Source organism: Zonotrichia leucophrys, chromosome 1A (assembly GCF_028769735.1).
Source record: "Zonotrichia leucophrys gambelii isolate GWCS_2022_RI chromosome 1A, RI_Zleu_2.0, whole genome shotgun sequence".
Classification (NCBI taxonomy): domain Eukaryota; kingdom Metazoa; phylum Chordata; class Aves; order Passeriformes; family Passerellidae; genus Zonotrichia; species Zonotrichia leucophrys.
In genome coordinates, this window is record NC_088170.1 from 31969751 (window position 1) to 31997566 (window position 27816).

Here is a 27816-nt window from a genome sequence, read left to right on the forward strand (position 1 = left end):
GCCATATGAAAAATCTCTCATAGCAGTCTGAGCTTTTATGTCAATAATCAGCACTACACAGTTGGGTATTTAACTCCCTGGAAGAATTTCAGGTTTCTAGTTCCTAAAATTAACTTATAACTTATTAAAAATTTAGATCCATCTGCCTTTCTAACATTAAATTGAAAATACATATATACATATATCTATGTATTTTATACATATTTTAAATGTATAAAATACATATATCTTCTTTAAAATTTTGGCTGGATAAAATTAAAGTTGATAAATAAATTTTTTAAAAATAAATTTATTCACAAACAAGAGGAAATTCTAGTTTACACTGAGATTAAGAGCTTAAAGCTCCTGGAAAGAAAAGATGTTTAATTAACCAGTTCATGTATTTTAGTCAAAATACCCTTTTGATTTGCACTAAAATATTTCTTGGGAGAAATCATTACTTCCTTATAGAAACTTAACAGCCATCAGTTCCTGCGGCCCAGCTCAGATCTCTAATACCCCTTATGAATTTTTATAAGCAGAAACTTCCTACTGTTCTGCATTGTCAACCTGGAGCAAACAATTATTCCCACCAGTATATTTTTACTTGTGTAAAAATGTATATGCACATTAAAATGAAGAACAGAATAAGCCACTGAGCTACAAAATGGCAAAAAAATTGTGGAAGGAAGTTTGAGTGTTTCTTTTTCTTAGGATAAGATGAGCTTTTATTATTCGTGACAGAAGTTTTCCTAACATTTTTGTACACTTCCTTGCTACACAACAGACTTCTGAGATAACATGCACCATCAAAATTTATTCAATAAAATCCAGAATAATTGGATTGTTCACCAATTTCTTTCTCACACAAGAAAGATTCATCCACAGTCACCTTTGGTGTGGAGATGTTACATGGACCAGGAATCCCTGCTTAGTGGGAGGTCGGAGAAGGTAACTTCGCAGAAATCAAGCTTGTCTCTGTGGGATCTAATCCTTGTGAGGTGTAGCCTTTTGTCATCATTTCTTAAGCAAATGGCAGTGTCTGGCTGCTCTGCTGTGATAGCCTCCCGTCCTGGAGAGGACAGAAGGCTGGTGGGTCTGGATATGTTATGAGATGGGAAATTAGGCAGAGAAGGGCCAAGACTGGTATAATCCACCCCTTGTTTGGCCCCTGAGAGAGAATCAATCAGTGGCTGGCCCTCTCCTGTGTAGCACTGCACCAGCCCAGCTAGCACATGCTGCTCTTCTGCCGGCCAAACAGGTGTGGGAGATGCAGCAGGAATTTGGGAATAGAGTGAGGATGTTATGGGTTTTGGTGTACACAGCAGGCTTTATTTTTTCTGCAGCTGAAGGAACAACCTGCTCAGCTACAGGAGCTGAGATCAAGTGGCCATGGAATCTTTCAAACCACAAAGGAGAAGGGAGAATTGTGAGCCCTCCTGGCTGTGCAGAGGTTTCAGCCTGCTGCTCCAGCTTCTCGGCAGCGAGAGCCACAAGTTAGTCTGTGTCTTGGCATGGAGCCACACTTCTGCTGAAGCCATACGACTGTGCAAAAAAGGAATGCAAGATTTATGGGGCCAGCGAGGGAGACCAAGCAAGTAGAAGTCTGAGTCTGCAGCCCAGAGATGAGGACTCTTTCCTGACAATTGCATCTTTCTTACACTGAGACCACAAAGTCTAAGTCACAAAAATGTGAAGAGTGACAGTGATAAACAACTTTTACAATTTTGTGGTTTGATTTTTTTGCTGTCTTGAGGGTATTTTGGTAGATTTTTCCTTCACCTATCCATTTTACAAGCAGCAGGGATGAGGCTTATTCCTCTGAATAAACCTTTGCTTTCCCAGCTGGAGAGCGCGGGCCAAAAGGCAGAGAGACATCTGAAGGCTCTAGCTCGGATACATGTGTTACTACATTGCAACACTTACGATTATTATCACAGGGGCCATAAAATGGGGCTCGTTTCAAGGCTCTCTCAGTTTCCGCAGGCAGCTGCTGCCAGCTGAGGAATTTGGGCTGAGCTGTGTGTAATTCCCAGCCGTGATCATCAGTGGCGGCTCTCCCAGAGCAGGCAGCCTCTCCAACTGCTGTCTCTGCTCTGAGCTGAGTGCTGTCCTGCTCCGAGCCCAGCTCTGCTGCATCCCACTGACGGGCAGCGATCCTCCCAGGGTGAACGGCCTCAGCCATGCCCTGAGTGGCCTCTGGGGCACACGAGGAAACAGGCAAGGTTACAGGGTCAGGACACTTAGTCACGGAAAAATAACTGGATCCAAGGACTGCTTGCTGGAAGGATGGCAAGGAACTGCCTTGAATGCTTTGACTTAGAAAAGTTTACTGATACTTTCTCAGGCAATGTGCTACAGTATTTACTGGAAATTTGTTCTCTATTGTGTGGGATTTGCAAATAGGAGTAATTTCATTATTTGCATCCATGAAATGAGGAACAATTGTCTTTTTCTACAGACAAGTATCCATGGCCTCCTTCTCTCTCCCACTTTCAAACTAAAAGTTTCTTCTCTACTTTCTCCACTCTTGCTAATAAATTAGATATAAAAAACACTATGGAATGAATAAGGTTCTTAAAATACATCTTCTTGAGGATGATTCACAACCATTTTTCAGATATTTTTCCTGTTCAGCAGTCTGAAAGTCTCATAAGATCTGTTTTAGGGTTATTTTTAGCACAGATTATTGTTTTGTATATGTCTGACCCTTCCCATGGGAAAGAACAAGAAAACAAACCCCATTCCCTGCTGATATGGCCCCTCACAACGGTAGACTTACTGACCTATTACTACATGGAGTATTTCTCCCCCCCAAATACTTATAACTTTGCTTCCCAGAACAGGGTGAGAAACACAGAAAAATGGAAATGAATTCACACACACTGAGATCAAATGCATAGTTCTCCACTATGGTGGTGCTAATAATGATAAAAGCCCTAGCAAAGGTATAAAAGTGAATGCATGGTTTTCTCTGCTCTTTTCCACCTCCACCCACTCTGAGTAGTGAACACATATTTCAAAGCATAACGAATATTGCAAGGCACAGCTGTTATGAATTATTTTTCAGTGCTAGTCACATTTTTGGTACAGATAGAGTTATTCTCCTGGCTCCAAAAGTTAATACCTAAGAGTAATGGTACATTTTTGAAGCTAAAATTCATGTCACTTCTACTTCTGACTTTTAATTACAATGGTCTCAAATGTATATGCCTTCTGAAGAAAACTAGCATTTTAGATAGGCAGAAAAATATTCTGAAATAATCTTTAGACTTCAGGGATTAAGACATTAAGTGAAACAAAAATCAAGTATTATGAGTTTTCTAGTTAACTCCTAGAATCATCAGCGTTACATTTCCCACTGCTGTGGTTGCAGACATAAAACATCCCATCAGAGAGCAGCAAGTGACCCGTGTGATTCATGCAATCTGCCAGCACCATGTGTGTAATGGCTTTACTCAAAGGGGATGCAAGGCAGATGTGCTATCTACTAGTGCTCACGCAGTAAGGTGAAACATTTATTCCTTCAGCAGACATAAGAGAGCATTTCAGTGACTCAGAAAAGTGAGCATTATATAGCAAATTACGTTTTGAATGACCCTTTGGAGTAATGCAATTTGATGTTTACCTCTGCTGCAGTTTAAGTTAGCAATAGGCAACACATTGCAATTTGAGGATAGTTCCCTCAATTTTTACCTTGGGATTTACCAGAATTGGCTCTAACATAATGTCATAAAGAATCATTTGGGGGAGGTCTTCTCTGGTTTCAAGTAAACTTACCCCTTCCTGTTCTGACCACATGGTCATTACACAGCCCTAGTTTGTGACCTGAGGGCAGAGATATGTTCCTGGTTATTTCAGGTACTTCTAAACATAACACAGCCATTTTTCATAAATGTTTTAGAATTGTTGTCATGCAATCATAAAATGGAAGAAGCTGCTGTGGTCATGTCTGGACACAGTGAATAACAAACAAATTTTGGAAGAGAATTCCCTACTGAATCAGGAAATCTACAGACCTGCTAGTTCCTTCTTTCTACTAGAGGGTGTTTTATATACCTTTGTAACTCTTAGGCATATATGCTTTGTCACCCCTTTTATTTTGTCAGACATTTAGTGATAGAGCTTCCCCAGGTCTTCTGCAACTCTACCAGTCATCTCCAGCCCAGAAGATGTAAACTCTGCCAACAGAGTGAAAGAATAAAGAAGAGAAAGTAAATTTTATCCCCTAATCCTGAAAATGTTAAGATTTTAATTCAATTATTTGCCTTTGCTCCTACATATCTTAGGTAGAGATATTCAGCAATGAGTTTGATTATTGCACCTCTACAGACACTTTTCTTCCATGTCACCCTAAAATATTAATTAATTTACAAACTCTTTAGTTTCTGAGGTCCACTCCGGAAGAGTAGAAGGGAAAATATGTACTCTGGCATAGAAACTGAAATCATTCTAGGCTTTCACATTTTAAGTGCTAGAGGAGGTGCAGAAACTGGTTCTGAGATGTCTTATTGCACATTTTTGTTGTGCTAATGTTGTATTACAAGACCAGACTGTAGCCCCATTTAGACTGCAAATGTTTTAAAAGCTGTGACATTTCTATAATAATTTATCCATTTGAGTCTTTTGCCATTAAGTCCTTAAAGTTGCCATTAGGTGGGCAGAAGCGGTCTCTCACTTTCACTGCTATTTGTAAAATATAATTATTACATTCTGTTTCTTATTAAAATTAAAACTGTAAGCAGTCTCTCTTTAACAGATTTTTGCAGAAACTAAAAACACTCCAAGTATGTCACAGGTCACAAACACAGAGATGGTATGGGATTCCCTCTTGGATGCTCCCTCACATGAGTATGCACGCAGAAAATACATAAATTCATTAAATACTGCTTTTCCCCTTTTTCAATTCCTATTGACTGCATATGAGGTTTGCAGTAGAGTTCCCTACATAGCAAATGAAATCTTACTAAAATCAGGGCCATTTGTAGAGAGCTGTTCGAATCTCTTAATTGGCTCCATAAGTTGAAAACTGCAACACAAATATATATTTTTTTCCTCCCCAAAACCCATGCAGGCATGGTCCTTGGTTTTGAGATCCCTGTGTTTCGGTGTTTATTTTTTCCACCTCTGTCTTTGCACAGAAGCCCAATAGCACGTTCTACTCTTTTATTCAGCCTGGAGAAGAGGAGACTGAGGGGAGACCTCATTGCAATTTACAACTTCCTCATGATGGGAAGAGGAGGGGCAGGCACTGATCCCTTCTCTGTGGGGATCAGTGCCAGGACCCAAGGGAATGGCCTGAAGTTGTGGGGGAAGTTCGGATTGGATATTTAAAAAGGTTTTTCACACAGAAGGTGTTTGGGCTCTGGCACAGGCTCCGCAGGGAAAGAAGGGGTCACAGCACCGGCCTGGCAGAGCTCAAGAATAACTTGGCAACACTCTCAGGCACATGGTGTGAATCCTGGGGCTGTTCTCTGCAGGGCCAGGAGCTGGACTTTGATGGTCCTGATGGGTCCCTTCCAACTCAGAATATTCTGTGATTCTGTGGTTATCTATCTACTTTGCTTTCATAATGTAAAGGACAACAGTGCTCTGTGTAAGCATACTAAATACAACACAGCCAAAGAGACATATAATTCCAGCATTTATCATTATTTTTTTTTGTCAGGGCAGACATGGAAAACAGGATGAATAAATTTAAAAAAATGACAATATAGTTTGAAGAATATAGTTTTTCATTTGAACTTTAGGAAAAGAATAAAATATATTCAGAAAAATATTTTATTTTCCTGTAAACTGATTACCTTCTTTTGGACCACTTCCTTTTAATCAAAGATTCAGGGCATGTGTAAAGCAAATTATGGACCACCGAGTCCAAATTTGATAAGGCTGGGACAATCCAATTTGGGTTTGAAACTGGTGTTTTGAAAATCTGCTTAAAATTAGATTTACAAAGTACCATGGTAACTGGACTGTGCGAATAGAGTTTTTCTAGAAAGCTGAGTGCTGATACCAGAAGTTTCTGGCTGTTATTATTGGCTATCCTTCACACAGGATCTGTTTTTCTAGATCTCCTCCCTGTTGCTATGGGTTCTCAGTGAACACTGGGAAGGAGCTTTTGGACTCTTTATGTCTTCTATGGCTGATAACCCTCCACAATTAAATACCTGAGGCTTTTTGTTGTGAAAACACAGGTATTTTTAAAATAGCTATATCCCTTACCAAGTAACACTCCCTACAAATGTGTTAAGAACATAACACACATACCAGTCACACCTGTTAGTCCATAACACTAGGTCATGTAAGGAATGCTTATTTAGCATGTTTTAAACATTATAATCACCTATAATCACTTTGAATTTACTCACATGTTACTAGCTATCTATTAGCTATTTATTATGGCATTGGAAGATTTTAGAAATGAACAATTGTGACAGAGCAAGCCAGAAAAGAGTCACTTCTTGTATCACTTAGACTTGGCAGTCTGCATTTCCATTCCTGGCACCAGGATTTCATAAATGGCATTTCCAAGTCTGAAGCAAGGAAACAAATCTAAAAAAACTTAGACCAAAAAAGAAAACATACAAAACTGGTCACTGTTACCTTGGAGTAAGCAGTAAATAAGGAAGGGATGTACTTAGAGAGGCTTAATTTTCATCTAGGATCATGTTTATCAGCTGAAACTGGAACATCAGTAATTCAAGTGGTGGTGCAAGAAGGCCTGTCTTTTACTGCCATGCTGGCAAAGATAATGACTTATTCTTAATATAAAGTAGTCTACATCCAGGCCAATATTTTTTTTCTTGACAATTTTTCAAGAGTGTTTTCTAATTATTGGGTTCTTTATTTAACACATTTTCAGAATGTACTGAGCACAGGGCTCTAATTAATGTTTTTTAACTTCCAGGGCATCCCCAGAATTGTATTGAACCAGAGTATATAAAAAAAAATTAATAATCCATGCCAAATTTATAACTAAACAAAGATGGCAATGTGGGTTTATTTTTCCTTGCCTTAATTTTTTAAAAAACATAACTTCATTAATCTGAAAGTAAGTTTTATAACCTGCAGTGGTGATTGCCCTGTCTTGGCAGCTTGGTTCCCCAAGAGGAATGTTTCTGTCAGTGACATCCACCTCAGACAGGATGAACCCCTGCATGGACAGCCTAACTCACCCAATGACTATGAAAGGGAAGCTGACCACTCTCAGATCCTTAACATCCTATGATAATTCCTATAGATCCTCCAGTCTGACCTCCAACACTTCAAGAGTTCACCCAGTCAGCATGTGGAATGCCCAATGGCCTGTGCTTGCTGACAGCCTAAGTTATGTTGGGCTAAAGAATGTCAGTTTTAAGGCCAGGGTCTTGTGGTGTAGATGCTATTCTCGGTATAAGTTACAGAACACTTTCCCAGATTTCATGGCTCCTTTTTTAATAACAATAACTTGGTAAATGATCCAGTTCTATGAAGCCAGGGGATTTCATGAGAGTATCAGCTTCTATTAAACATAAAAGGAGTAAGACTTTAATCTTTATTGTAAGGAAAAAAAAAAAGAAAAATTAAAAAAAAACCCACATAAAAAATTGAATAAATTGTCCTAAAGGCTCATCAGTGGTGACGTAAATTCACAAACCTTTTTTATTTAAAAATTGTATTTGTTTAATGCCTGGCCACTTAAGAATCCATGCTTTCTTTTGCATGTTTATTTATCTATAGGATTTTGAGCTGAGCATTTAGCCTTAAAGATTATGTTTCAAAACATGGTATATTGTAAAGGAGATAATTTCCTTTATAGTGAAAAATGAGGTACTCACATGAAGTCAAAATCAGAAAATGGTTGTTCAGATATTTCTGGAAGATTTCTTACAATGAGACAAATTATCTTTTGCCAACAAATAAATTGGCATGTTACCATGGTTCAAGTGTAGAAGAGCCATCAGTTGCTATATTGAGACACTCTATTTGTTCAGACAAACTGCTTCACGTTACCAGATAATAATTACTGATAATACTTTACATGTCTGTGAAGCTTTCATCTCCTGATCTCAAAGTGCTTTTCAAACACACCCTCCAGCATCCATGCTGAGCTCTAATGTACTCTATATATAAGCTGGAGAAACCCTGCATTTCTGAGCTGTGGGCAAGATTTGAATTCTAAAAGTAATACCACTTGATCTTTGTTTGCTGGCATGTCTCTCTCACACAACTTTAGGAAACCACAAAACCTCCATGGATACTCCAAGTGACACAGATGGAGAGACCCTCAGTATGTCCTATAACTCTCCAAGAAGGGCAATCACATTGCATCCTGTGTATAGAGACATTGCTCCCTTAGAAGGGGCTGCCAGACTTATCTGAAGGTGAAAGAAAGCTCTGACCACTGCCTCTGAGTGTGCTTATGAAGCATCCTGCATCTGCTGCAGGGATGAGTAATGACACATGCATCCTCCTGCCGACCAGGGCTCTCTCGGATGAACTTTGCTTGAGACTCCCTTTGGGAGGATGAGACTTTAAACGGAACTGTTAGTCCTTGCTGGGGTTTCTGAGAAGTATTTGCCTGCCCAGCTGACTGCACATCTTCCCTGTATATATTATTTTAGAGCAGGAAAATTGGCCTCTGAGCAGCTACATCAGTTACTCCCCACCTGTACAATACTCTAATAAGGAAGATGCCTGTGATTCCTATGGAAAGCCTGGGTATAGCATGGCAATGCCTCATACTGAAGCATGATCAAAAAGTGAACCTGTGGCTCCCTTTTAACAACAGGAGGTAGATTAATGAAAGGCAGCACTCTTATAAAGATAGCACAGTGGCCTTCCTTGATAAGATCCTTGAGCCTGTTGGCAAAGGTAGTACATCTCATGAAATCTAGGCAATGGGGTCTGCTTTTGATCCGTCAGTAACCAAAACTTAGAAAGTATTCTTTTTCAGAATGTGAGAAGGAAGGCAGCATTATCCTTCTTGTCAACTCAGCTCTTGGCTGGGAAACAAAAATAAATTAATTTGTAGGTATGTGTTTAGGAGGATGTGACTGAAGTTTAAGACTATAGGAATGCAAAAATTCAGCTGACAAGAGTGTAATTGGACTACTGGGCATTTTTGTTCACTGTTTTTATTGAACTTGGATTTTATTTTTTTTTTTTTGCTATTCCCATCCAGTGCTCATGATAAAAGGGGCAAACCTGATCTCTGGACTCTGGATTCAATAGTTCTCCTGTGGTTTATTCACATAATCCTGTGTCAGATGGTTGGTTTTTTCCTTACAAAGTAAGAATCTACAAATAGCAAATGCCCATTTAGGCACAAAAAAGCAGGCTGAGGAAGAGGAAATGTCTCCATATGTTGCCCATGTTAGGATCCTCCAGTTGCCTTGCTTGGCATGTCCCCTGCACCCATGGGCTCATGGCTGTAAACACTCACTCCATGCCAGAGAGTGAGTAGGCGAAAGGATCCTGATTCAGGTTTCAACTTTCCTTTGTGAGAATTTATTTAGGAAGTCTTAATATGTCCTTGTGAGGACCCTTGTTACTGTGCCTGAAATTTTTCTTCAACTAGTACCCATGGGACTAGATAACTAAATTTGACAATTTTGGAGGACAGATGCAGCTAATTTGGTTGGGTTGGAAAAGCCCAGAGCTGAAGGGAGAAGCAGGCCAGGAGCACAGGTTAACAGAGAGGCAGAAGTGTCACTGCTAGTTTCATGCCTCTGTGTGCAAACTGTGCTCCTGATCCCTGAAACACAAGCGTCCTTCATCCCAAAGCTCAGGAGCGCACGAGGTCACCTCCACAGTTTGCCGCAAAGGCCAATAACTGCCTTGTCTCAAGTCAGTACAAATATGGCTTTGCCTGGGTGTGTCACACAGAAGTGAATTCAGAAGAGTAGAGGGCAGGTTTGCCTGTGAGCAGGTGGCACACAGCTCTCCTGTCCCTGCTTGCAGGGCAGCCAGCACATCTGTGTCTCCATGAGCCTCCCAGCTGGGCTGTGTCCCATCAGGGGCTGGGATGAAGATGGCTGAAACTTAATGCCAAGGCTGGCACTGCTTGATAAATACTTCCTTGAGCTCTGCCAGGGAAATATTCTTTATTATTTTTCAGGGCTGCATATTTTGAGCCCAGGGAGATCTCTTTTCCTTTGTACCCGATGGCTGGATGTTATCAGCCTAGCTGATCCAAAAGCACAATCTTTTCATTGCATAATATGCAGCATGTGGGTATAAAGAAAGCTCAAAATATATCTCTTTCTTTTCACCCCACTTGAAATTATCTGGGAAACACTGACCTGGGACATTAATTGCTGTATTTCTGAGTCTCCTTGTCAGTATGGGACTCTACTAACCCAGAAGTATCTTATGCAATGTGTGTGTGAAGAAGTGCATGACCACAGGAACAAGTACAGGAGCAAAGGGTCCCTGTGTGAATGTCTCTACTTTTTCACCAAGTTCATTACATTCTGCAGAACTCAAGCAGACTGAGAACAAGTTCTCTAAATAACTTAAATTCCATCAGCATTACTAAGTGTAACAACAATAAAACCTAAAGCTTTCATGGCATGTGGGGCAACCTCCTCCCCACTCCCCACTCCATGTTTGCTCTCTCTAGCACCTAAATGGTAAAAAAAAAAAACATCTTTCAAGAGGGACAGTACTGTGGAAGCTTTCTGAAATTATGGCTAGGTTAGCCCACTCTGTTTCGTGCAGCTTGGCTTGCATTGTTCACTGGGTCTTTGCCAAACATATCCGTTGCATAATTACGTGGCTCAGTTTAATAAATTCACAGAAGTTTCTAGGGGTGTAGCTAAAGTTTCCCCTCCTTTCTGTAATTATACAGCCCCTAATACAGTGAGACACAGGTCCTAACTGGTGGATTTGTGCCATGATTTACAGTAATTTTCAAAGCCAACATCATAACAAGAAAAAAGAAACACCCAGTTATACATTTAAAGAGCTAGGATGACTAAAAAAAAAAAAAAAGCTCTATAAAATCATGAGAAGCTATTTGTCTGTTTTCTTGTGACAAAACCAACTCTAATTGATTTTCTGCACTGCACACTAAGACTGAATTATACTGGTTTAAACTAAGAACAGTCTCAGTGAAGTCAACTTCATTACTTGAGACTTTTCTGCATGGAAAAGCCAAATGATGGCAGACATGGCTTCATATCCTGCTACTCTGACTGAGCACACAAGCCCCTCCCTTACATAAGGGAGTAAGGAGAGTTTGTGAGAAATGTTCTCATGGTTTCAGCTCATATAGTGGCTCAGGAAGATATTTAATAAGGAATTCCATGCTGTGTTCATTATTTTGGTGGGTTTCCAAGCTCTTTACTCCAAAAAGCTGGTTCCAGGGTATATGATTCAGTTGCTGATTTCATGCTTATATATTCCTATGGAAATTGGATGACTTCTGTGTTGAGGTACTAGACAGTATGGTTAAAGGTGTTGGACCTTAGACCACACAATTTAGAACCTTCTAAAATATTTCCATCCCCACATCTGACCTCACTGCATTTATTTAATATTAATCTGAAGGAATACTTTGAAAAGTTATTTTCTCCGCAAGAGAAATCTGTGGCACTTCAAAGAACAAATGAAATGTACAAATTCAAAATACACATTTAAAAAAATCAAACATCCTCCATGGTCACAACAATGCCCATCTTGCCAGGGCTTTGTGGCCTACTTTGTAAATTCTGGTTAAGAATAGTTGCAGCATATTTCTTTGCAAAAAGCCAGTGAGGGAGTGACAGTCCATGGCAGCCTCACCATCCCAGCTGCCGGTGTGTGACTGGAGTGTGAGCACAGAGCCCCTGCAGGTGCTCTTGGGCTTACCTAGGTCGGAGCACTGCACCACACGAAGGTGGCACTGGCAGCGGAAGGGGCACACGGGCCCGAAGCCGGAGATGACGGGATCGTCCGTCGGAGCCATGTCGGCCGAGCCCTCGTCCTCCAGCATAAAGTCAAAGAGGCCCTGCTGGTGGAATGGCTTGGCCAAGCATGCTGGCAGCAGGAGCACAAGGAGCAGAGCCAGCCTCCTCATGGCTCAGTTCATGGACGCCCGGCAGGACCTAGGATTCAAAGCGGCGGATTAACAACAAAAGTAGCGATTTCCCAAGGCTTCCCAAAGTTCCTCCTGAAGGAGGTCCAGCACATCCACCAATTGCATAACCATTCCCCTCAACAAAAGAAAACTAAGTTGTAAAAATAGGACAGTTATGTGATAGGAGTCTGGCAGCTGCTTGTCAATAGGCCTTTTTTTTTTTTTTTTCAGAGCAGTTTGAAGGCAACAGCAAACACATCTGTTTGCATATTTAGAGTAATATTTTTTAGGAATAGGCAGTGCTGTCAACTTTGTTATGCAAAAGAGTCAAAGCAATAAGCCACATTTTCCATGTGCCTCTCTTCTGCCAACGAAACAGTCTATTTGATTTCATTAGCATTTATTTCATAGCAATGGGTTTGACCCTGGGGACAAACCTGAGGTTCCCAAACTCACTGTAGTTCAGTATTTCATGTCTTGAAAAATATTTTTAAGTGTCGACTTGCTGTGTGTTTTAAATTATAGCCTAGTAAAACTGACTGAGAAAGATTAGGATTTAGTGACAGGGTGGAAAGAGAGGGGAAGGTCTTTAGTTGTTTAAATGCACTATACTTATTTCCTAGTTCAAACAGCACAATAAAATGGAAAACAATGTTGTGTTATATTGAATATTCTTGGCTCTCTTTCTAAATTTTGACATACACCCTGAGATGCCTCTGCTTTGCACTGCATAAGCATTTGAATTGATGCTTGAAGTGTTGTGTGTACAATTTCTAATGGGACTTCAGGGCTTCATTCTGCAGACTTTCATGGTCAGGAGCAACTTTAACAAGTAAGTATTGCCATAGATATTAACAAGAAAAGCTGCTTAAATACATGTTCTCAGGACTTAGGCCTAGATGCATTTCAACACACTCTGTCTTGCTGTCCATTAAGGAGAAATTGCACAACTGTTTGCAGGTTTTGTACCAAAGCTGTAAAGAATAGCTAATTTTCTGAATATTATTTTTTTTACTGTGTATTTATAAAATGAAGTTCATACTTTATTGATTTTAATGGATTTTAAAAACCCACCAAAAAAACCCAAAAAAACAAAACAAAACAAAAAAAAAGCAACAAAAAACCAAATCTGCCTTCAAATTGCCAAGTGACACAAAGGGAAACTTGGCAGTTATATATAAGCTTTTTCTTAAAATGGAGAGTGTAGTCCTAAATACAGATGCTGCTCTTTGTAATGAAAGCAAAAATGCCCACTTGCATCTTCAGGTCAATATCTTAGAAACACCTTGCCAAGGTGCTAGCTGGGATTATTTCCCTTTCTAGAAGAAGTTATCTAACAGCTTGGGGTGTGGTAGAGCAATTTTCAGCTCCATATTCATTGTTGGATAAAAAACTGGGAGAGGCAGAAGGGGAGGACTGTCTCCCTCTCTACTTTGACATATGGAACCTACCAGGTAGATGACAAGAATGGACAGATGATATTAGGTGAGAGTTTACTGAAGCCTGCCTTTCTACCATGCTACCACCAGGTACACTAAAAGGAATGATTAGTGTTAAGAAAAAAGCTAAATATATAAAAAAGCTATGAGACTGGATTTAGATACAATATATGTTGTGTCTGAGTTCATTTCCTTTATGAATTTCTACCTACAGGTGCCAAGAGTACATTTCTCCAGAAACCTTTAGGTCTGTTTCTTGAGAAGATGATTAGGTTGCCTAATAAAATATGCTGGTGTCTTAAAATCATAGCCTATATTGCTGTGATCTACCTGACAGGAAGACATGTGCCTACTATCTTCAGACATCCCAAAGACTTCAAAGTGAAACCACATGGAGTAAAACACTGTTTATGTTGTCTCTTTCAGGGACACATTTGTTTTCTTAGTTGGACAGGAAAGTACTTCTGTTCCTGGAACAGACACCTTACTGACAGCATGTGCAGAGGGGGATCACAGACCCCAACATCAGCTGGGGAGTTTTAGTATGCCCTGTCAGCCAGAGCTGTGCAAACTCATGAACATGTAGCAGGGGCAGGCTGTGTCCCCATGTGGGTCATCCTCCTGTGCTTCCTCCTGCCCTGGCTCCCCACTGGCACTGGGGCTGTGTCCCTTTCCCTCCAGCACCCCTGCCAGGCAGGCAGAGTGCACAGGGACGTGTCAGGGTGCCACAGCAAAGTGCTGCTGATGCATGGCAGTGAGCTGTTGCCAGGGTTTCATCTAAAACATGAGTTTTGAAAGAGTAATCATCATGTGCAAATTATTGTAAAATAACAACGTAATTTATTAATAATCTCAGATGAGAAGAAAAATTTGCTAAACCATCACCATTCATTACAAAAACTGCTTTGTGAAAATGACCAATAAAACATTTCCCCTGTGCAAATTAATTTTCAGAATATATATTAACAACAATAAAAATTGGGAATGCTGCACACTAGTCCTTGAATGGCAGTGGCAGTCAGGACCTTTAAAGATCATCCTCAGCCCTTTTTTTATGTATTAATACATTTTTAAAACATTTTAAAATATTTAAAACTTCTTTATTCCCTCTCAGGGTCACTGCTGAAGCACCACCCATCCCAAGAATGCACAATCAGGATCTTATCCTGGAGTTTAATTGCTACCATTCAAAAAAGCCAAAAAAGAAAAACAAATGCAAAGGCACTTTGGAAGTGTCTTCACACTTTGCTTCTTATTCACATTAATATTGATGACTTCATTTATCTCAGTTAAACCCTGTAGCAGGCCCTTCCTTCGGTCCCTGTTTTGTAAAAACTTTAATGAAATCAGAAAGAGCTGGCTATAAAGGAAAACTGCAGGACAACAAAGGATATCAAGTATATAATCTGAGGATACAACAGAGAAAACAGCAGACACATATTAATCAGGATATAGGAACAGATGTCTTCAGGCATATATGCATCCATCCTGCAGACGCATGTATCTGTTCCTATTGTTTGCATGTGTAATTGAACATAAACAAAAGGAAAGATATACACAAAGCTGTATGACCAAGAAATATTTACACTTCACTTACAAAAAAAAGAGTGGGGAGAACAAAAAAAATCTGAATTCTGTGACACAATATTTATGTCTGGAGGATATAACTGTTTAAAATTCCTTTAATTATGTGTTTACAATGAAGAAGAACTTTCCACAAGCATAGGAGTCTATACCATAGATTGAAATGTAGCTTGGCCACATTTCATTTTAAAATACCCTTGAAAATATGCTCCATCAGTTCACGTCACCACTCTACTGGTGGTCTTCTTGTCAGTTTACCTTAATATTAAGGGTAAATTATTAGTTCACCTACTGTCAGAAATCTCTCAAAATTCCACAAAGACAAGCTAAACAATACATTCCAGATTCAAAAAATTCCCCTCCATTTTATGTTTTGCCCATTTTGTGCAATAAAGTCTATATAAGCAAACACAGGAGTTAGAAGTTTTAGAGAATAAAACTCTGTTAACAGGAGTTTCAACTGCATGAATTTTCTTTTCCACTATTTCATTCATAAGAACTTTCTTTAATCATGATTCCCTTGTTTGTAGCCTGTAACACAGCACTTTCTAACATTACAAAGGCATACACAGAGCCCGTTTAACTTACTACTACGCTTTTTTTTTCTCTGAAATTGAAATTATATTCATCAGTGTCTGAAAAGTATATGAAGAAACACAGGAGAAAGAAATCACAGAGCGCAGTTTAAAGCAGAAATGTAAGCATACACGGATTTTTTACGCTCTCTATATCACCGATTCTAAACACTGGACTGCAGAGAATATACTGCTGTAAAAGTTTACAGCAAAGAAAAAGAAAGGAATACAGCAGTGCTTATACAAATCAAAACAAGAGACAGAACAGTCAAATAAACAGTAGGAAATCTGCACAGTCTTTGAGAATGTATTCTCATGTTTCCAGAAACAAAAGTGCTGCATAGAAAACTTAACATTACTAACATTTAGGAGGATTTTTAACTTGCTTCTTTTAAAATTCAAATAGTTCTTGCCATAGACTTGCCCGAAGTTCTATTAGTGCAGCATAGTTCAAGAGAATTACTAAAAACGTACCTTTTAATCCAGGGATTTGCAACAGGAGCTCTCAAAGCTGAGATGTAATTAAACTAAATATTCAACCCAGGCAGAAGGCTTTGCAGGTGTGGAAAGGAGGAGGGGGTAAATTCAGCTCAGTGACTGTCACTTGGTGGAAAACCCTCCTGCTTCTATTCCATAGCACAGTTAAAAAATGTTTCTCTCAATGAACACAATCCAGGCTGACACCCACATTAGATCATATGGTAATGATATGTCTCCTGTATTGCAGCCAGAAACTTTATCAGCTCTTTTGCTTTCTTTTCCTCCTTTTTCCTTTTCATTTGCTTTATTTCTCTTTCATCTGTTTACAATCCCAAACTACTTACACATTATAAGACAGATTCTTAGCTGTAATTCATCCTACTTACTTTATTTATGTCCCTACAACACATATTTAGGAAAGTTTTCTTGGTTTTAACTACAGGGGGGTTTGTGATTCATTAATGAAAAAAATGTTTAGCTCTCCCTCTTGTTTATAGTTTTTGGAAATCAAGGAAATTATATAAAATTAATCTTTGAGTTAGGCAAACTAGAGATTAGTATCAGAAGAAAAGGGTTAGCTTTGACTAAAACTATTTAAACAGATATCAACCTGCCTTTGCTTACGCTATAATCATTGTCAAACTAAGTAGTATATAGTTTAATACATTACTCTCTTGTCTAATTATAGAGTTTGCATGTATTTTTTCAAATGACAGCATGATTTTGATATATAGGAAAATCATGTTTTCATTAGTAAAATGATTCTAACGTTTGTGGTTAGAGCTGCTTTATATAAACTTTGCTTTTTTTTTTTTCCTTTGCTGCCTTCTCACCAGGACAGCAAAACAGAGGGGAAATTAGCTTTAACTGTTTGGGTTTTGTGTTGGTGGTTTTTTGTATATTTTAATTTTTTTAGTGGGTTTTTTTTTGGTTAGTTAGGGTTTTTTAAGAGACAGAAGAGATTTTTTTTTTAAGTATGGGATGAAAGAGGCATCTGACTTATTGTTTAATTTATATTTTATTTTAGTAATTTCTGATTTTATACAAATGTCACTGGAAGACAAAATGCAATATCTTTATTCCTACATAATTTTGAAAGTCTGAACTGAAATGAGAGAAAATACAATAATCACTATTTGTTTAGTAAACTGAACACATTGTGAACATGTGTAACTTCACTGTGCTGTTAGCTGTCCTATCTAAATGCTGAAGGCTTGTGTCTCTGTGTTTTGACTTGCATCCTTTTTATTTCTGCCCCTAGGCAAAGACCAGGTGCAAATCTGAAATTAAAGCCTGTAAAATGATGCTTAAAAGAAGTCAGGATTTTTTAGAAACATAATTGAATCTTGAAAGTTTAGCTGTCCTTCTCATTTAAATTCAAGAAGAGCCCTTATAACAGATCTTAAAATTGTTCTCCTTTGGTGGAAGAAAGCATGGTAGAGTAATTGTCTGTTAGCTTTGGTCTCTGTAGAACAAAGGTGTAATCAGGCATCTTACATTACAGATTCCTCATATAGCTCGCTCTAAAAGTTAAGGATCAGTTATTCACCCCTAGTCTTAAAGCTAACTTCTTTTCCCTGCCTCTCCACTGGACTCAAGACTGCTAATGGTTTTTGTTGTGACATTTTCCTACATATGATTAGTGGTGTTCCAAGCTTTCATGCTTACAACAAAGCCTTATCTTTGTCCAGAAGTGTCGCCATGAGGCTTGCTGAAATCTTGGCTGCATCTTAGTAATGTCAGTTATTTGAACCTTGGTCACCAGCTGCATCTGGTGTTTAAAAACATTTCAAAGCAAGATTTTGATGAGGAACAGGTCAGGGTAAACTTGTTGTCAGTTTGCTTCACAAAACCCATTCATATCCTTTCACAGCAAAGCCTTAATACATTTGTTCTGATATCTGTCATGGGGTTGAAGGGTGTTGTAATTGAATGCCTCAGTAATTTCTTTGGAGGCAGGGTGGGGATGAACAGGCATCTCTCCTTCTCCTTGTCTTAGGCATTATTAGGATTCAAACCAAAATATGAAGATATAGGTGGGAACAGGTGGAGCACAGGGTGTCTGCGGGATGGACTGGGGGTTCTGGTTTTTTTCATGAAGTCCATTCCAAGAAGTTCAGAGGGGAAAAGATGCTATGAGCTTTAGAAACAATGACAACATTTATTCGACCTGTTGATACCCAGAAGTAGAAGAGTTAGTGTGTTAGGTGTCCAGCCCTTACTGAAATGCAAAGTGGAGTTAGGTGGAACAGAGCAACTGAATGGGAGAGGATTTATGACATTGACTATTGATGTAATATCCCAATAATTGTTTTGAATCAAGAAATCACAGAATCGTTTAAGTTGGAGAAGACCTCCAAGGTCATTGAGACTAAACTTTGACTGATCTCTGCCTTGTCAACTAGACCATGGCCTTAAGTGACAAGTCCAGTCTTTTCTTGAACATCTCCAGGCATAGTGACTCTATCACCTTGCTGGGCAGCCCGTTCCCGTGCCAAATCACCCTTTCCATGAATAAATTCTTCCTGATGTCAAACCTGAACATGCCCTGATGCAGCTTGAGGCTATTTCCTCTTATCCCACTGCAGGTTGCCTGGGAGAAGGGACCAACCCCCACCTGGCTAGGTCCTCCCATCAGTTTGTTGTGGAGAGTGATAAGGCTCACCCCTGAGCCTCCTTTTCCTCGGGTTAAACACTCCCAGCTCCCTCAGCTGCTCCTCTTAGGATTTACACTCTAGACTCCTCACCAGCTTCGTTGCCCTTCTCTGCGCACACAATATTTTCGTGCTTCCAGGGGAATGCGGATCCTTTCTGATACAAGCATTCCTTGAATCCCACTCTTTGCCCCCTGCTGTGTCACACAGAAAATAAACAACCATAGAAAAAACTGCCAACCAAAGAACGATATTAAGTGATTATGTAATTGTATGGCCCTTGGTCATACACAGGGCCCAGTGTCAATCAGCTGTCCTTCCCAGTCTGACCTACTTTGACTACTGCTTAGTCAATATAAAAAATCATCATTAGAACAGTATTATTAAACCTATCTTGGTTTCTATGTGATTTCATTACTCCAATTTAACAAACTTTTAGAGCTACATGCTGCTTCAAATACTGATTCCCAGAAAGTTACAGGTAACAGCATGTTAATGTTATTTATATAACAATATTTTTATTAAATTTTGATGGATAGCATCTGCTTCCTTTGCTCTTAGCTTATTTTGTGGACCTTTCAAAGGGAAGGGGTGGGAAAGAAGGCAGGAGGCCTGCCTGCTGGTGAGTGCTTTACCTTGGTCCAGTGGAAATCTCTGCAGGAAAGAGATGAACACTGCCCTGTAAGGAGAAAGCATTTTCTGGGGAAATTGCTCATGGAGCATGTGGCTGAGCTGGAAGAGAGGCATGTCCAGCAGGCACTCAGTGCTGCCAGAACAGGTTGAAGACTCCTCAGAGGAACTGACATAATCTGTCCCTGGGTGTGGAAAGAAAGGCTTTCTTAAGGGAGTCTGGGAAAAAATGGGTAACATTTATTGCAATCCAGAAAGCTCCTGGAATGAAACCAAAGCAGGAGGACAGGATCTATTCTGCAGGAACATGGTGTCCTGTGTCCCAGAGATACAGATTCTTACTAATTCTAAGTTTTCACTAGAGAAGAAGGCATTTTCTTGGGCTGCCTTCTAATAAATCCCGGCTTTGATGATCAAAGTCAGGTTAGCATTGTTGTGGTTGTTGTGGTAAAGAAGGGCAGGCAAGTCTGCCTCAAAGCTCTCATAAAACAGAGAGTTAAGTGCCAGTCCCCATCAGGTAAGTGCCAATCCCCATCAGGAAGGGATGAAAACAGCGAATCCTGCTTGGCTGCCTCATGGGAACCCTTTCCACCTCCTTGGTATCCCACACCCGGCCTTTTATGAACAGCTTCCTCGCATTTCATCTTCCACATTCACTAGGTACTACAGACTGTCTCTTCTTCCTACATTAGGCATAATAATTTCTTCCCATTAAGTGTAATAAACTGTTCTTCACAGTTAGCAGTGAAGTCCCTTTACTAAAAATGTGAGTAAATATGCACTCCAGCTTAGTAAACACTGATCCAGGTAAATATTGACCCAGGCACAGGCTAACAAGGTAGTTAAAGAGAAGAAATGTAATTTCTGGATATTCTGAGTATGAAAGTTTCCTTCAGTGCTCTGTGACCTCAGAAATTATCAGCCTGGACTCCTTCACATTTCTACAGATCAAAAGGGCTAATGTATCAGACTTTGGATGTGTGCTACCAGTAGCATTTCATTTATGCTTCCATGAAAAGCAATACTTGTACAACTGTTTGAACAAAATGCAGTCAAACTTCAAAAGACAGAGCTCTCTCTTTGGACATATCGTTCACTTCGGTCTCTTTTCGTTGGAAAGGCCTATTTGTTCCTACACTTGACACCAGCTTTCATTTTCACTGGCTTTTCTATTCTCTCCTGAATCAAATTACGTTGTCCAGGTTTTTCTAGCAGCTGTCGAAGTTAACCACATATTGATGTAGCCTTACTGGTCACTACGATTTCAAACATTCTGAACTTAACTTCTACCCTTGGGGAGGAAACATTCCTGCCTAATCCTCATGTTTTTGTAGTGTAGATGTACATTTTCAGATTGATCTTACCTCTCTCCCTCAAAAATGCAGGAAATAGGTAAAACTAGACTTTGTAGGAGTCCTACCAGCTCCTAGCCATGCTACAAGCAAAAAATGAGGAAAAAGTAAAAGTGATTGTCGACCAAAGATCTCAGAACTTCACTTTGACTTTACTTCTTCACCTTTAATTAAAGAAATTGAAGATGCAGGCAAAAACATTTGTTCTCACACATTGATAGACACAATATCAGTACTCAGGTGCTCCATTTGCTGTACTTCAGTGACAGGCAGCATTAAATTTTGTTCCTGCCTGGTTTCTAGGAGAGCATCAGCAACCTTCTGTCCTCCCTAAAGTTTCTTGTATGAAGGAAAGGGTGTGCTGACATAAGCAAAGGTTCCAGGAGTCTACAAGTCCCTGAGAAAGATGCTTTCCCAGAAAAGAGTACAATTTTGGGAGTGTGGGCTGTGAAAAAGGAAGTGATGACTGAATAGAAGAGAGGATTGGTTTAGGTAAGAGGAGATTAATTTTCTTTCCAGTGAGAAGTTTTTTCATCCGATTTTGGCCTTTCTCTATATTTTGCAGTATCTTGAGTTGCAGTCCAATTTTTTCCAAGGTTCAGATGAAAAATACAAACCTTAATTCTCATTTTGACGGCCCTTAGATCATGCTCTGGATAAGCTTCGTCATCCCAGCTGAATTACACAATGCCCTAGAAAAGGATGACAGTAATTCATGCAAATGTGGTAACTGTATTCCTTGCATGTACTCCTTTAGTCATGGGTTATGAACCAGCATTCGAAATGAGGCACATCCTGTGCAGCTCTGAACAGCCTATTCCCAGATTATGAAAAACATGTGAATACAAGGGTCAGCCTGGATTTCCAATTTAGTCATCACAGAGTAAACTTGTTCAGGGGGAGCTAGTGACTGCTTTACTGAGGAAAGTCCAGAAAAAGGAATGGAACGGGAAAAAAACCAAAATAAGACATTGTGGCTTTTTCTCTGTGTTAAAATGTTAATTTTTGGAAATCTGTTGAGGAAGAAAATTCTGACTTAAGCCAAACATACAAAATGGTGACTTTGAAAATATAAGAAATGTCATCACAAAACTTACTAGTATGGACTGTGATTTGTCATTAAAGAGGAAAGAAAGGTGAAATGGAAGTTTAAAAATAATGCAGTAGAAATTTTCAAATTGATATTTACAACATAAAGACTTAAAAATAAAAGTCTTGGGTATTTTGGGAAGAGTCTTTAAAACATCCATTGTATTATCTTAAGCAATTGAAGGGTCATTTGCTTTAACTTGCCTTAACCACATATGAGCTTTTCTTTGACTTCTACTTAAAGTGTGTATATATATTTCACTTTTATTCTTGTAAATGAGCTCTTCAAAGGATTGTGCTGACTAAGAAATTGCACTGCTGTTCCTCAACAGAAATTTTCCATAGCCAACCTGGATAAAACAAAGTGAGATTTACTAAATGAAACAGAGTTTCATTCTATAAGGAAAAACTTTAAATGTGATGGCAATTCCTCCAGTTACTGAATTACAGCTGAATGTTAATTGGTAATCAGAAAAAAAAAGAAGGCTATCCTTTTTTCTAGACCTTTTTCTAATTACTCATTGTTTTATTTCCTTTTTTACAATTTGTTTCTCAGTTACCTTTGGGAATATTATGTTCCAAAAATTTTAATTTAGAGGATAGCACACATCCGCTGTGTTCCAGCTGAATAAAAGTTACACTACTCTTATTATGAATATTCTTGTTTTGCATTTATTTGTCTCACTTTTAGTCTTTTGGTTGGTTTGTTTTTTACATCTGCGTATGTAATAGATGAATTTATGAGCATGCTGGGACACATCTCCCTGAAGAAGACACAAATCATACTATTCTTATTGAAATTGCAACATCCTGTGTTTTATGCCATTTCAGAACCTAGCCACTGATTTTCTTGACTCATCCTCATCTATCAAAATATATGAGGAGCACAAACCCTTAAAGCCTGAAGTAAAAGTGACTAACATTTTTTTGAAATACCTCTGATAAATTTTGATTTTCAAAGTGCAGTTTCTGAAAATCAAGTGTTGCATAATGCACTGGAGGATGGACACAGAAAACAGCAAAGCATCCATGCTATCTAACAGCTTTTTGAAAAGATCAGTGTATTATACCAAATACTAAATTTCAGGATCAACATATTGTGCTTTAATTGTAAAAATTACATAGGATGTTTCAAAATGAGTGTATCAGCTTTTTATTGGAAGATGGAAAGCTTGCCTCTGAAGAAGCCACGTGTCTGCAAGGAAAAAACTATTCAGAGACTGTTCACTTATAAAACAAAACCCACTCCAAACTGTACTTTGAGACTTGGATAGGTTAGAATAGTTTTTTCTGAAAATGTTGTTCAGTGTGCTCCTGTGCACTGCATCTCCTTCAAGAAATTTGAATCAACTTCACAAGAGGAAATGCCTATCTTTCAGGCATAATTAGAAAATTCATCTCTCTGAGGAGTTCAGGCTGTATTTAACCTACTTTTAGCCTGCAATGCCATTCATTCTTGTGTCAATTTAAAATGAGAAAGAGTTGACAAAAGAAACAATGGAATTAAGTCAGAGAAAATAAACAATTATTGTACAAATTATTAGGAGAAAAGCAGGTTTTAAAAATACATCCAAGAAAATGCTGGTAGCTCATAAACTCTGTTGAACCTTTTTGGCCTCACAAACCCCTTATTTTTGTGGCTTTATTTTGTTTGTTTGTTTTTTGTTTGTTTGTTTTTCCCCAGAAGTCTCACTATGGCTATAGGTTAGGTCAATTTTAGCCTGAGGGACACCTGATACTTAGTATGAGATGCCTAACTAAGAACCATCATCTATTTGTTAGGGGAATATCCAGGATAGAAGCAAATATAGTTTAGAATGCCTCCATTTTGCAATCCTCTCTTTTTTCTTGTGTCCCAAAAATGTTGCATTTTCCCAGCTTTAACAGAATAAACATCTGTATTATGGACTACAGCAGGCTGGCAGGGACAAGCTAGGGTTACTCAGGTTTAGGATTACTTTGATACATCTTTATTTTGTTTTGTGGCTTTGAAGTGCTAAGCCTGAGGCAACTGGGATCTCTTCTCTACTTTGTTGTTACTGTTCCCAGGACACACAGGGGACAGCATTGCCAGCCCGAGAGGCTCAAGGACCTGATTTGTCTGTGGAGCCCAGGTATCCACCTACAGTGACAACAAAACATTGCTCTGTGTGTAGATCTCAATGTCAACCCTTGTCCCCATGGCCCACAGCCTCATCTCTGAATATGTTGACCCCCATCCACAAATGTTGCTGGTAAGCCACTCTATATGAATGAATACAGAGTTATGGAGCTGGCACCATCTACTGAAATTCTCCTTTTTTTCCTGCAAGTTTCCCCACGGCCTCTCCATTCTTGTGTTCATTGAAACAGTTTGGTGCTACTTTCCAAATCAAGCATTCTTTGTATGGTTTCTTTTTCAAATAGTGAACTCGTAATTTATTACAGTATGTTTCAGGTTAAAGGAAAACAATATTAGTGATGCCAAAAAAAGTATGAAATGTAATTTTCAAATAAACTAGAGACAGCAAAATGGCTTTTGTAGTTCTTAAAAGTATTTGAATCTTGAAAGAAATTTCAGCTTGTTTTAGATTACATTTTTTTATAGCTTTTCTTAAAAGGTATATCTCAGTATATTTTATTTCTAAAAACCAAAGCCATAATCTTACCTTCTGTTTGTAATAAAATATCAGCCTATGTAGATGAAGAAAATTCACATTGTTGTATTTCAGGTCAGAACCTTTTAAAAATAATACTAGATATCTTTCATCAATGAAAAAGAGAGGCAAATTACAGCTTTGTGACAGAAGTTTGTACAACATTTACCAGTCTGAGAATTCCTGGGCCTATTCTGAAAAATGTGAATTTTATCTTTTACATATTCTAGCTTTTAACCAAGACACAAGGGTATATTTTCATCTTGTCTGGTTAAGATGTGATGTGCATTTAGGGATTTGCCAGTTTGTACACTAAATGAGAAGGAATTGTGTTTTGGTGGTGAGGATAGATAAGCCTTGTGTTGGGTGCTAAGTGGGACCATGAAAAATATGCTGACCCTATGACTCCTGTGACTATGAACTCTTGACTTAAGGCAGATGGCAATTTAATAGAAAATTAGTACAAAATGTGACTTAATTAAATATGGAATTTCTAGACATTCAGAGTACTTAACCCTCTTTTTTTTCCTGGTTTCATTTTGTTTGCATAAAGCTGGTGAACAGAAGTGACTGATGTGATGTACAACAGCTTTACCAATCTCTGACCTGCAGTGTGCTCTTTTCCCAGACTTTCCTGGCTTATCTTAAGTGTAAAGGCTTGATTTTATTTTAGATCTACTGCTTACTAAATTTTGGATTTTTGTGTTAGTTTTTCACAAGTCCAAGAATCCTTTTGTGTTTCCTTTTCTTCTTTCTATCTCTCAGATCTTAGAGAACAACATATACCATATAGGCAGCAACTGGGTAAAAGGATGTTTTCTATCACCATGAAAATGGTTTTACATCAATGTGTATTTTGCTTTAGAAACCATAGAATTAACCTTTTTTATCTGCATATAATTTTCTTTGTCTTTATAATCATCTATCACTTTGAAGGCAAAAAGACACAAAATCATCAGAGAGGAAATCTGATTTTCCAAATTGTGTGTTGAAAAAGTACAATAATATTTAATAGAATAAAAATTATTGTTGTATAGTATTTTTAAAACAACCAACACAATCAAATGTAAAATCAATAAAAAATTCCATTCTTACTACAGACCATTTTTCTACATCCTCTTCCATGTAAAAATTCTGTGGAAAGAATTTCATTCAATGCTTGGTTCTCCTGAATTCTAAGTAACTCCTGCACAAGCACATTTGTTTTATTCCCGTCTAACTCAGTTACTCAGATCTACTGAGTTAGCAAATGTTTCCCAATATTTCCCAAACATGAATATCTGGTGCAAATTAAGCCAATTACACTTTGTTCTACTTTCTGTGAGACATCTCATGACAGTCTTCTTCACAGCATCATTTTGTGTACTTGAAGTGTCATCACTTCCTTCTTGTTCTCCAAACTGTTAATTCTCTAACTATTTTGCTTGCTACACTTTTCATCCACATGTTCTGATTTTTTATTTATTCTTTTATTTATGATTTTTAAGGTCTTGTCCAATCTAAACCATTTATGATTCTCCCATGGATTCTCATATCTAAATCTTAAAGTGGGATACTGGAAGACTGTTCCAAAGACTCCATAGGCCCTTCTCTTCAGTAAACAGTAGCAGAACCCAGCAAATCAGTTCTGATCAGATTTGAGCCAAGCTCCATTGTGTGTGTCTTGGAGGCAGCAGCAAAAATGTTCATATGGTGGGGAGGTTATTTCTGAACACTTCTGCATTTAACAGCAAATGGATGACACTGGACATCCACTTCAAATGTCTGGAGTAAGAGAGTTTTCTGAGACTTCATAACAAATGAGACGTGCACAAGGACTGCTGCTCTCCTTGAGGAATTGCAGGCTTGGATTTCTTCCATTTCTCTGGTGTAAATATTGCAGAATAAAATTTAATATAAGGCTATGCCCAACCTATTATAACTGGGTTTACAGCAGTAATTTAAATTGGTCTGATGCAGTTCTTTTTAGCTTTGCATAGATTACTTGTAAATGTTTAATGGGAAACACATATTATTTCAGATAAATCTTGTGGTTTGTTTAATTTGGTAAAGAAAATATATTCCTATTTGTTAATGCATCTGAAGTTAAAATTCTGGAGTAAATTTGAAAGTTTTCCTTTTCATTGGTACAATGAAAACGTGAATGCAGATTTTATAGCAATCCATTTCACATGAACCAGTTACTGGGGGAACATATTAATGCTGAGACACACAATTATGTGACTTTTAGGCATGAAAGAGTAGGCAGGCAACTTTAAAATTTCAACTCAACAGGACTGTAGAATCATATAAAGACATCACAGATTTTTTTCTGGCATTGAGGAGACTGTTTGCAATCCAGATATTTACTTGTGAAAGCCCTTCTTGGAGGGTGGATATGGAAAAGGCAAAGTAGTTGTGTTTATTACATTTTGTAGTAAATGTCACTAAATGTAAGGCAGTCCAGTAAGCAAAAATATGTATGTCTTGAAAAGTTTATGCTTTAGCACATAGTGCTATAAATAATGAGTGGTTCCTAGGAATAAGCATACCTTTTGAAAAAAATACATCATGCATATAATTGAACGGGAATAAATTAAAATATTAACTAAATTAAAGGAGGAAATCAGAAGATAAGACAGTAAAGAGGGAAGGAGAGTACTAGATGGAGACAGATTAAAAACCTATTGCTTACCAGACTGAATCACTAAAGTTTTCCTCCCCTGAAGCATATATTTTTCTGATATCTTCTCCCATCATTCACCAATGAGACTATAATAATATGTACACTTAAACATTCCCACAGGGTAATACTTCTTTCTACTTTCTCTCACAGCAACAAATTTCTCAGGTAACTCCTAGAAAAAGTAACCCATATTGTTACAAGGCAAATTCTGTGTTCCAAGTTTCTAAATTAAAAAGTGGACTTCCTAAAAATCTCTAAATGGCAGATAACCGACAGAGTGGAATGAACACTGGAATAATATCATTAAGTGCTAGACTCCTTTCAAGCCTGCATGTGGTACAGAGGCCACTAAAAGCAGCCTGTCTGCTCTCTGACCTTGACTGGACATTTCAGTGGGCTGCCTTGTTGTAGTTTTTGGGTTTCTCAGAGTAATAATTAATAAGAACAGAAGAGTAAGAAGCTGTCAGAGGCAGGTTGGAAAGCTTCTGTAGCTTATGTGGGATGGGCCCCTACAGAAGCAGAAATCTCAGAGATATTCATAAATTAGCAGGAAAATCTGTTTACTAGATAGGCATTGCATGGTTTTTTTGGATTTTTTAAATAAGGATTTTTCCTCAAATATTTATTTCACATATTTAACAACTTTGATTTGGTTTATTTAACAAATAATTCTGCTCTTTGGAGTAAGTTAGT

At 38.4% G+C, this 27816-nt stretch overlaps 1 protein-coding gene across 1 annotated transcript in view; it reads right to left on the minus strand.

Annotated features, from left to right (window-relative positions):
- The window catches only part of DCN (decorin), a 39993-nt gene extending 23595 nt beyond the window's left edge, over positions 1-16398 (minus strand). Inside the window, exons 1-2 of the mRNA XM_064702048.1 lie at positions 16092-16398; positions 11812-12047 (exon numbers count right to left, since the gene is read on the minus strand). Coding sequence (XP_064558118.1) covers positions 11812-12019 — 208 coding nt within the window. The 5' untranslated portion in view covers positions 12020-12047; positions 16092-16398. The remainder of the gene's footprint in view (positions 1-11811; positions 12048-16091) is intronic.
- Between the last annotated feature and the right edge of the window lie 11418 nt (positions 16399-27816).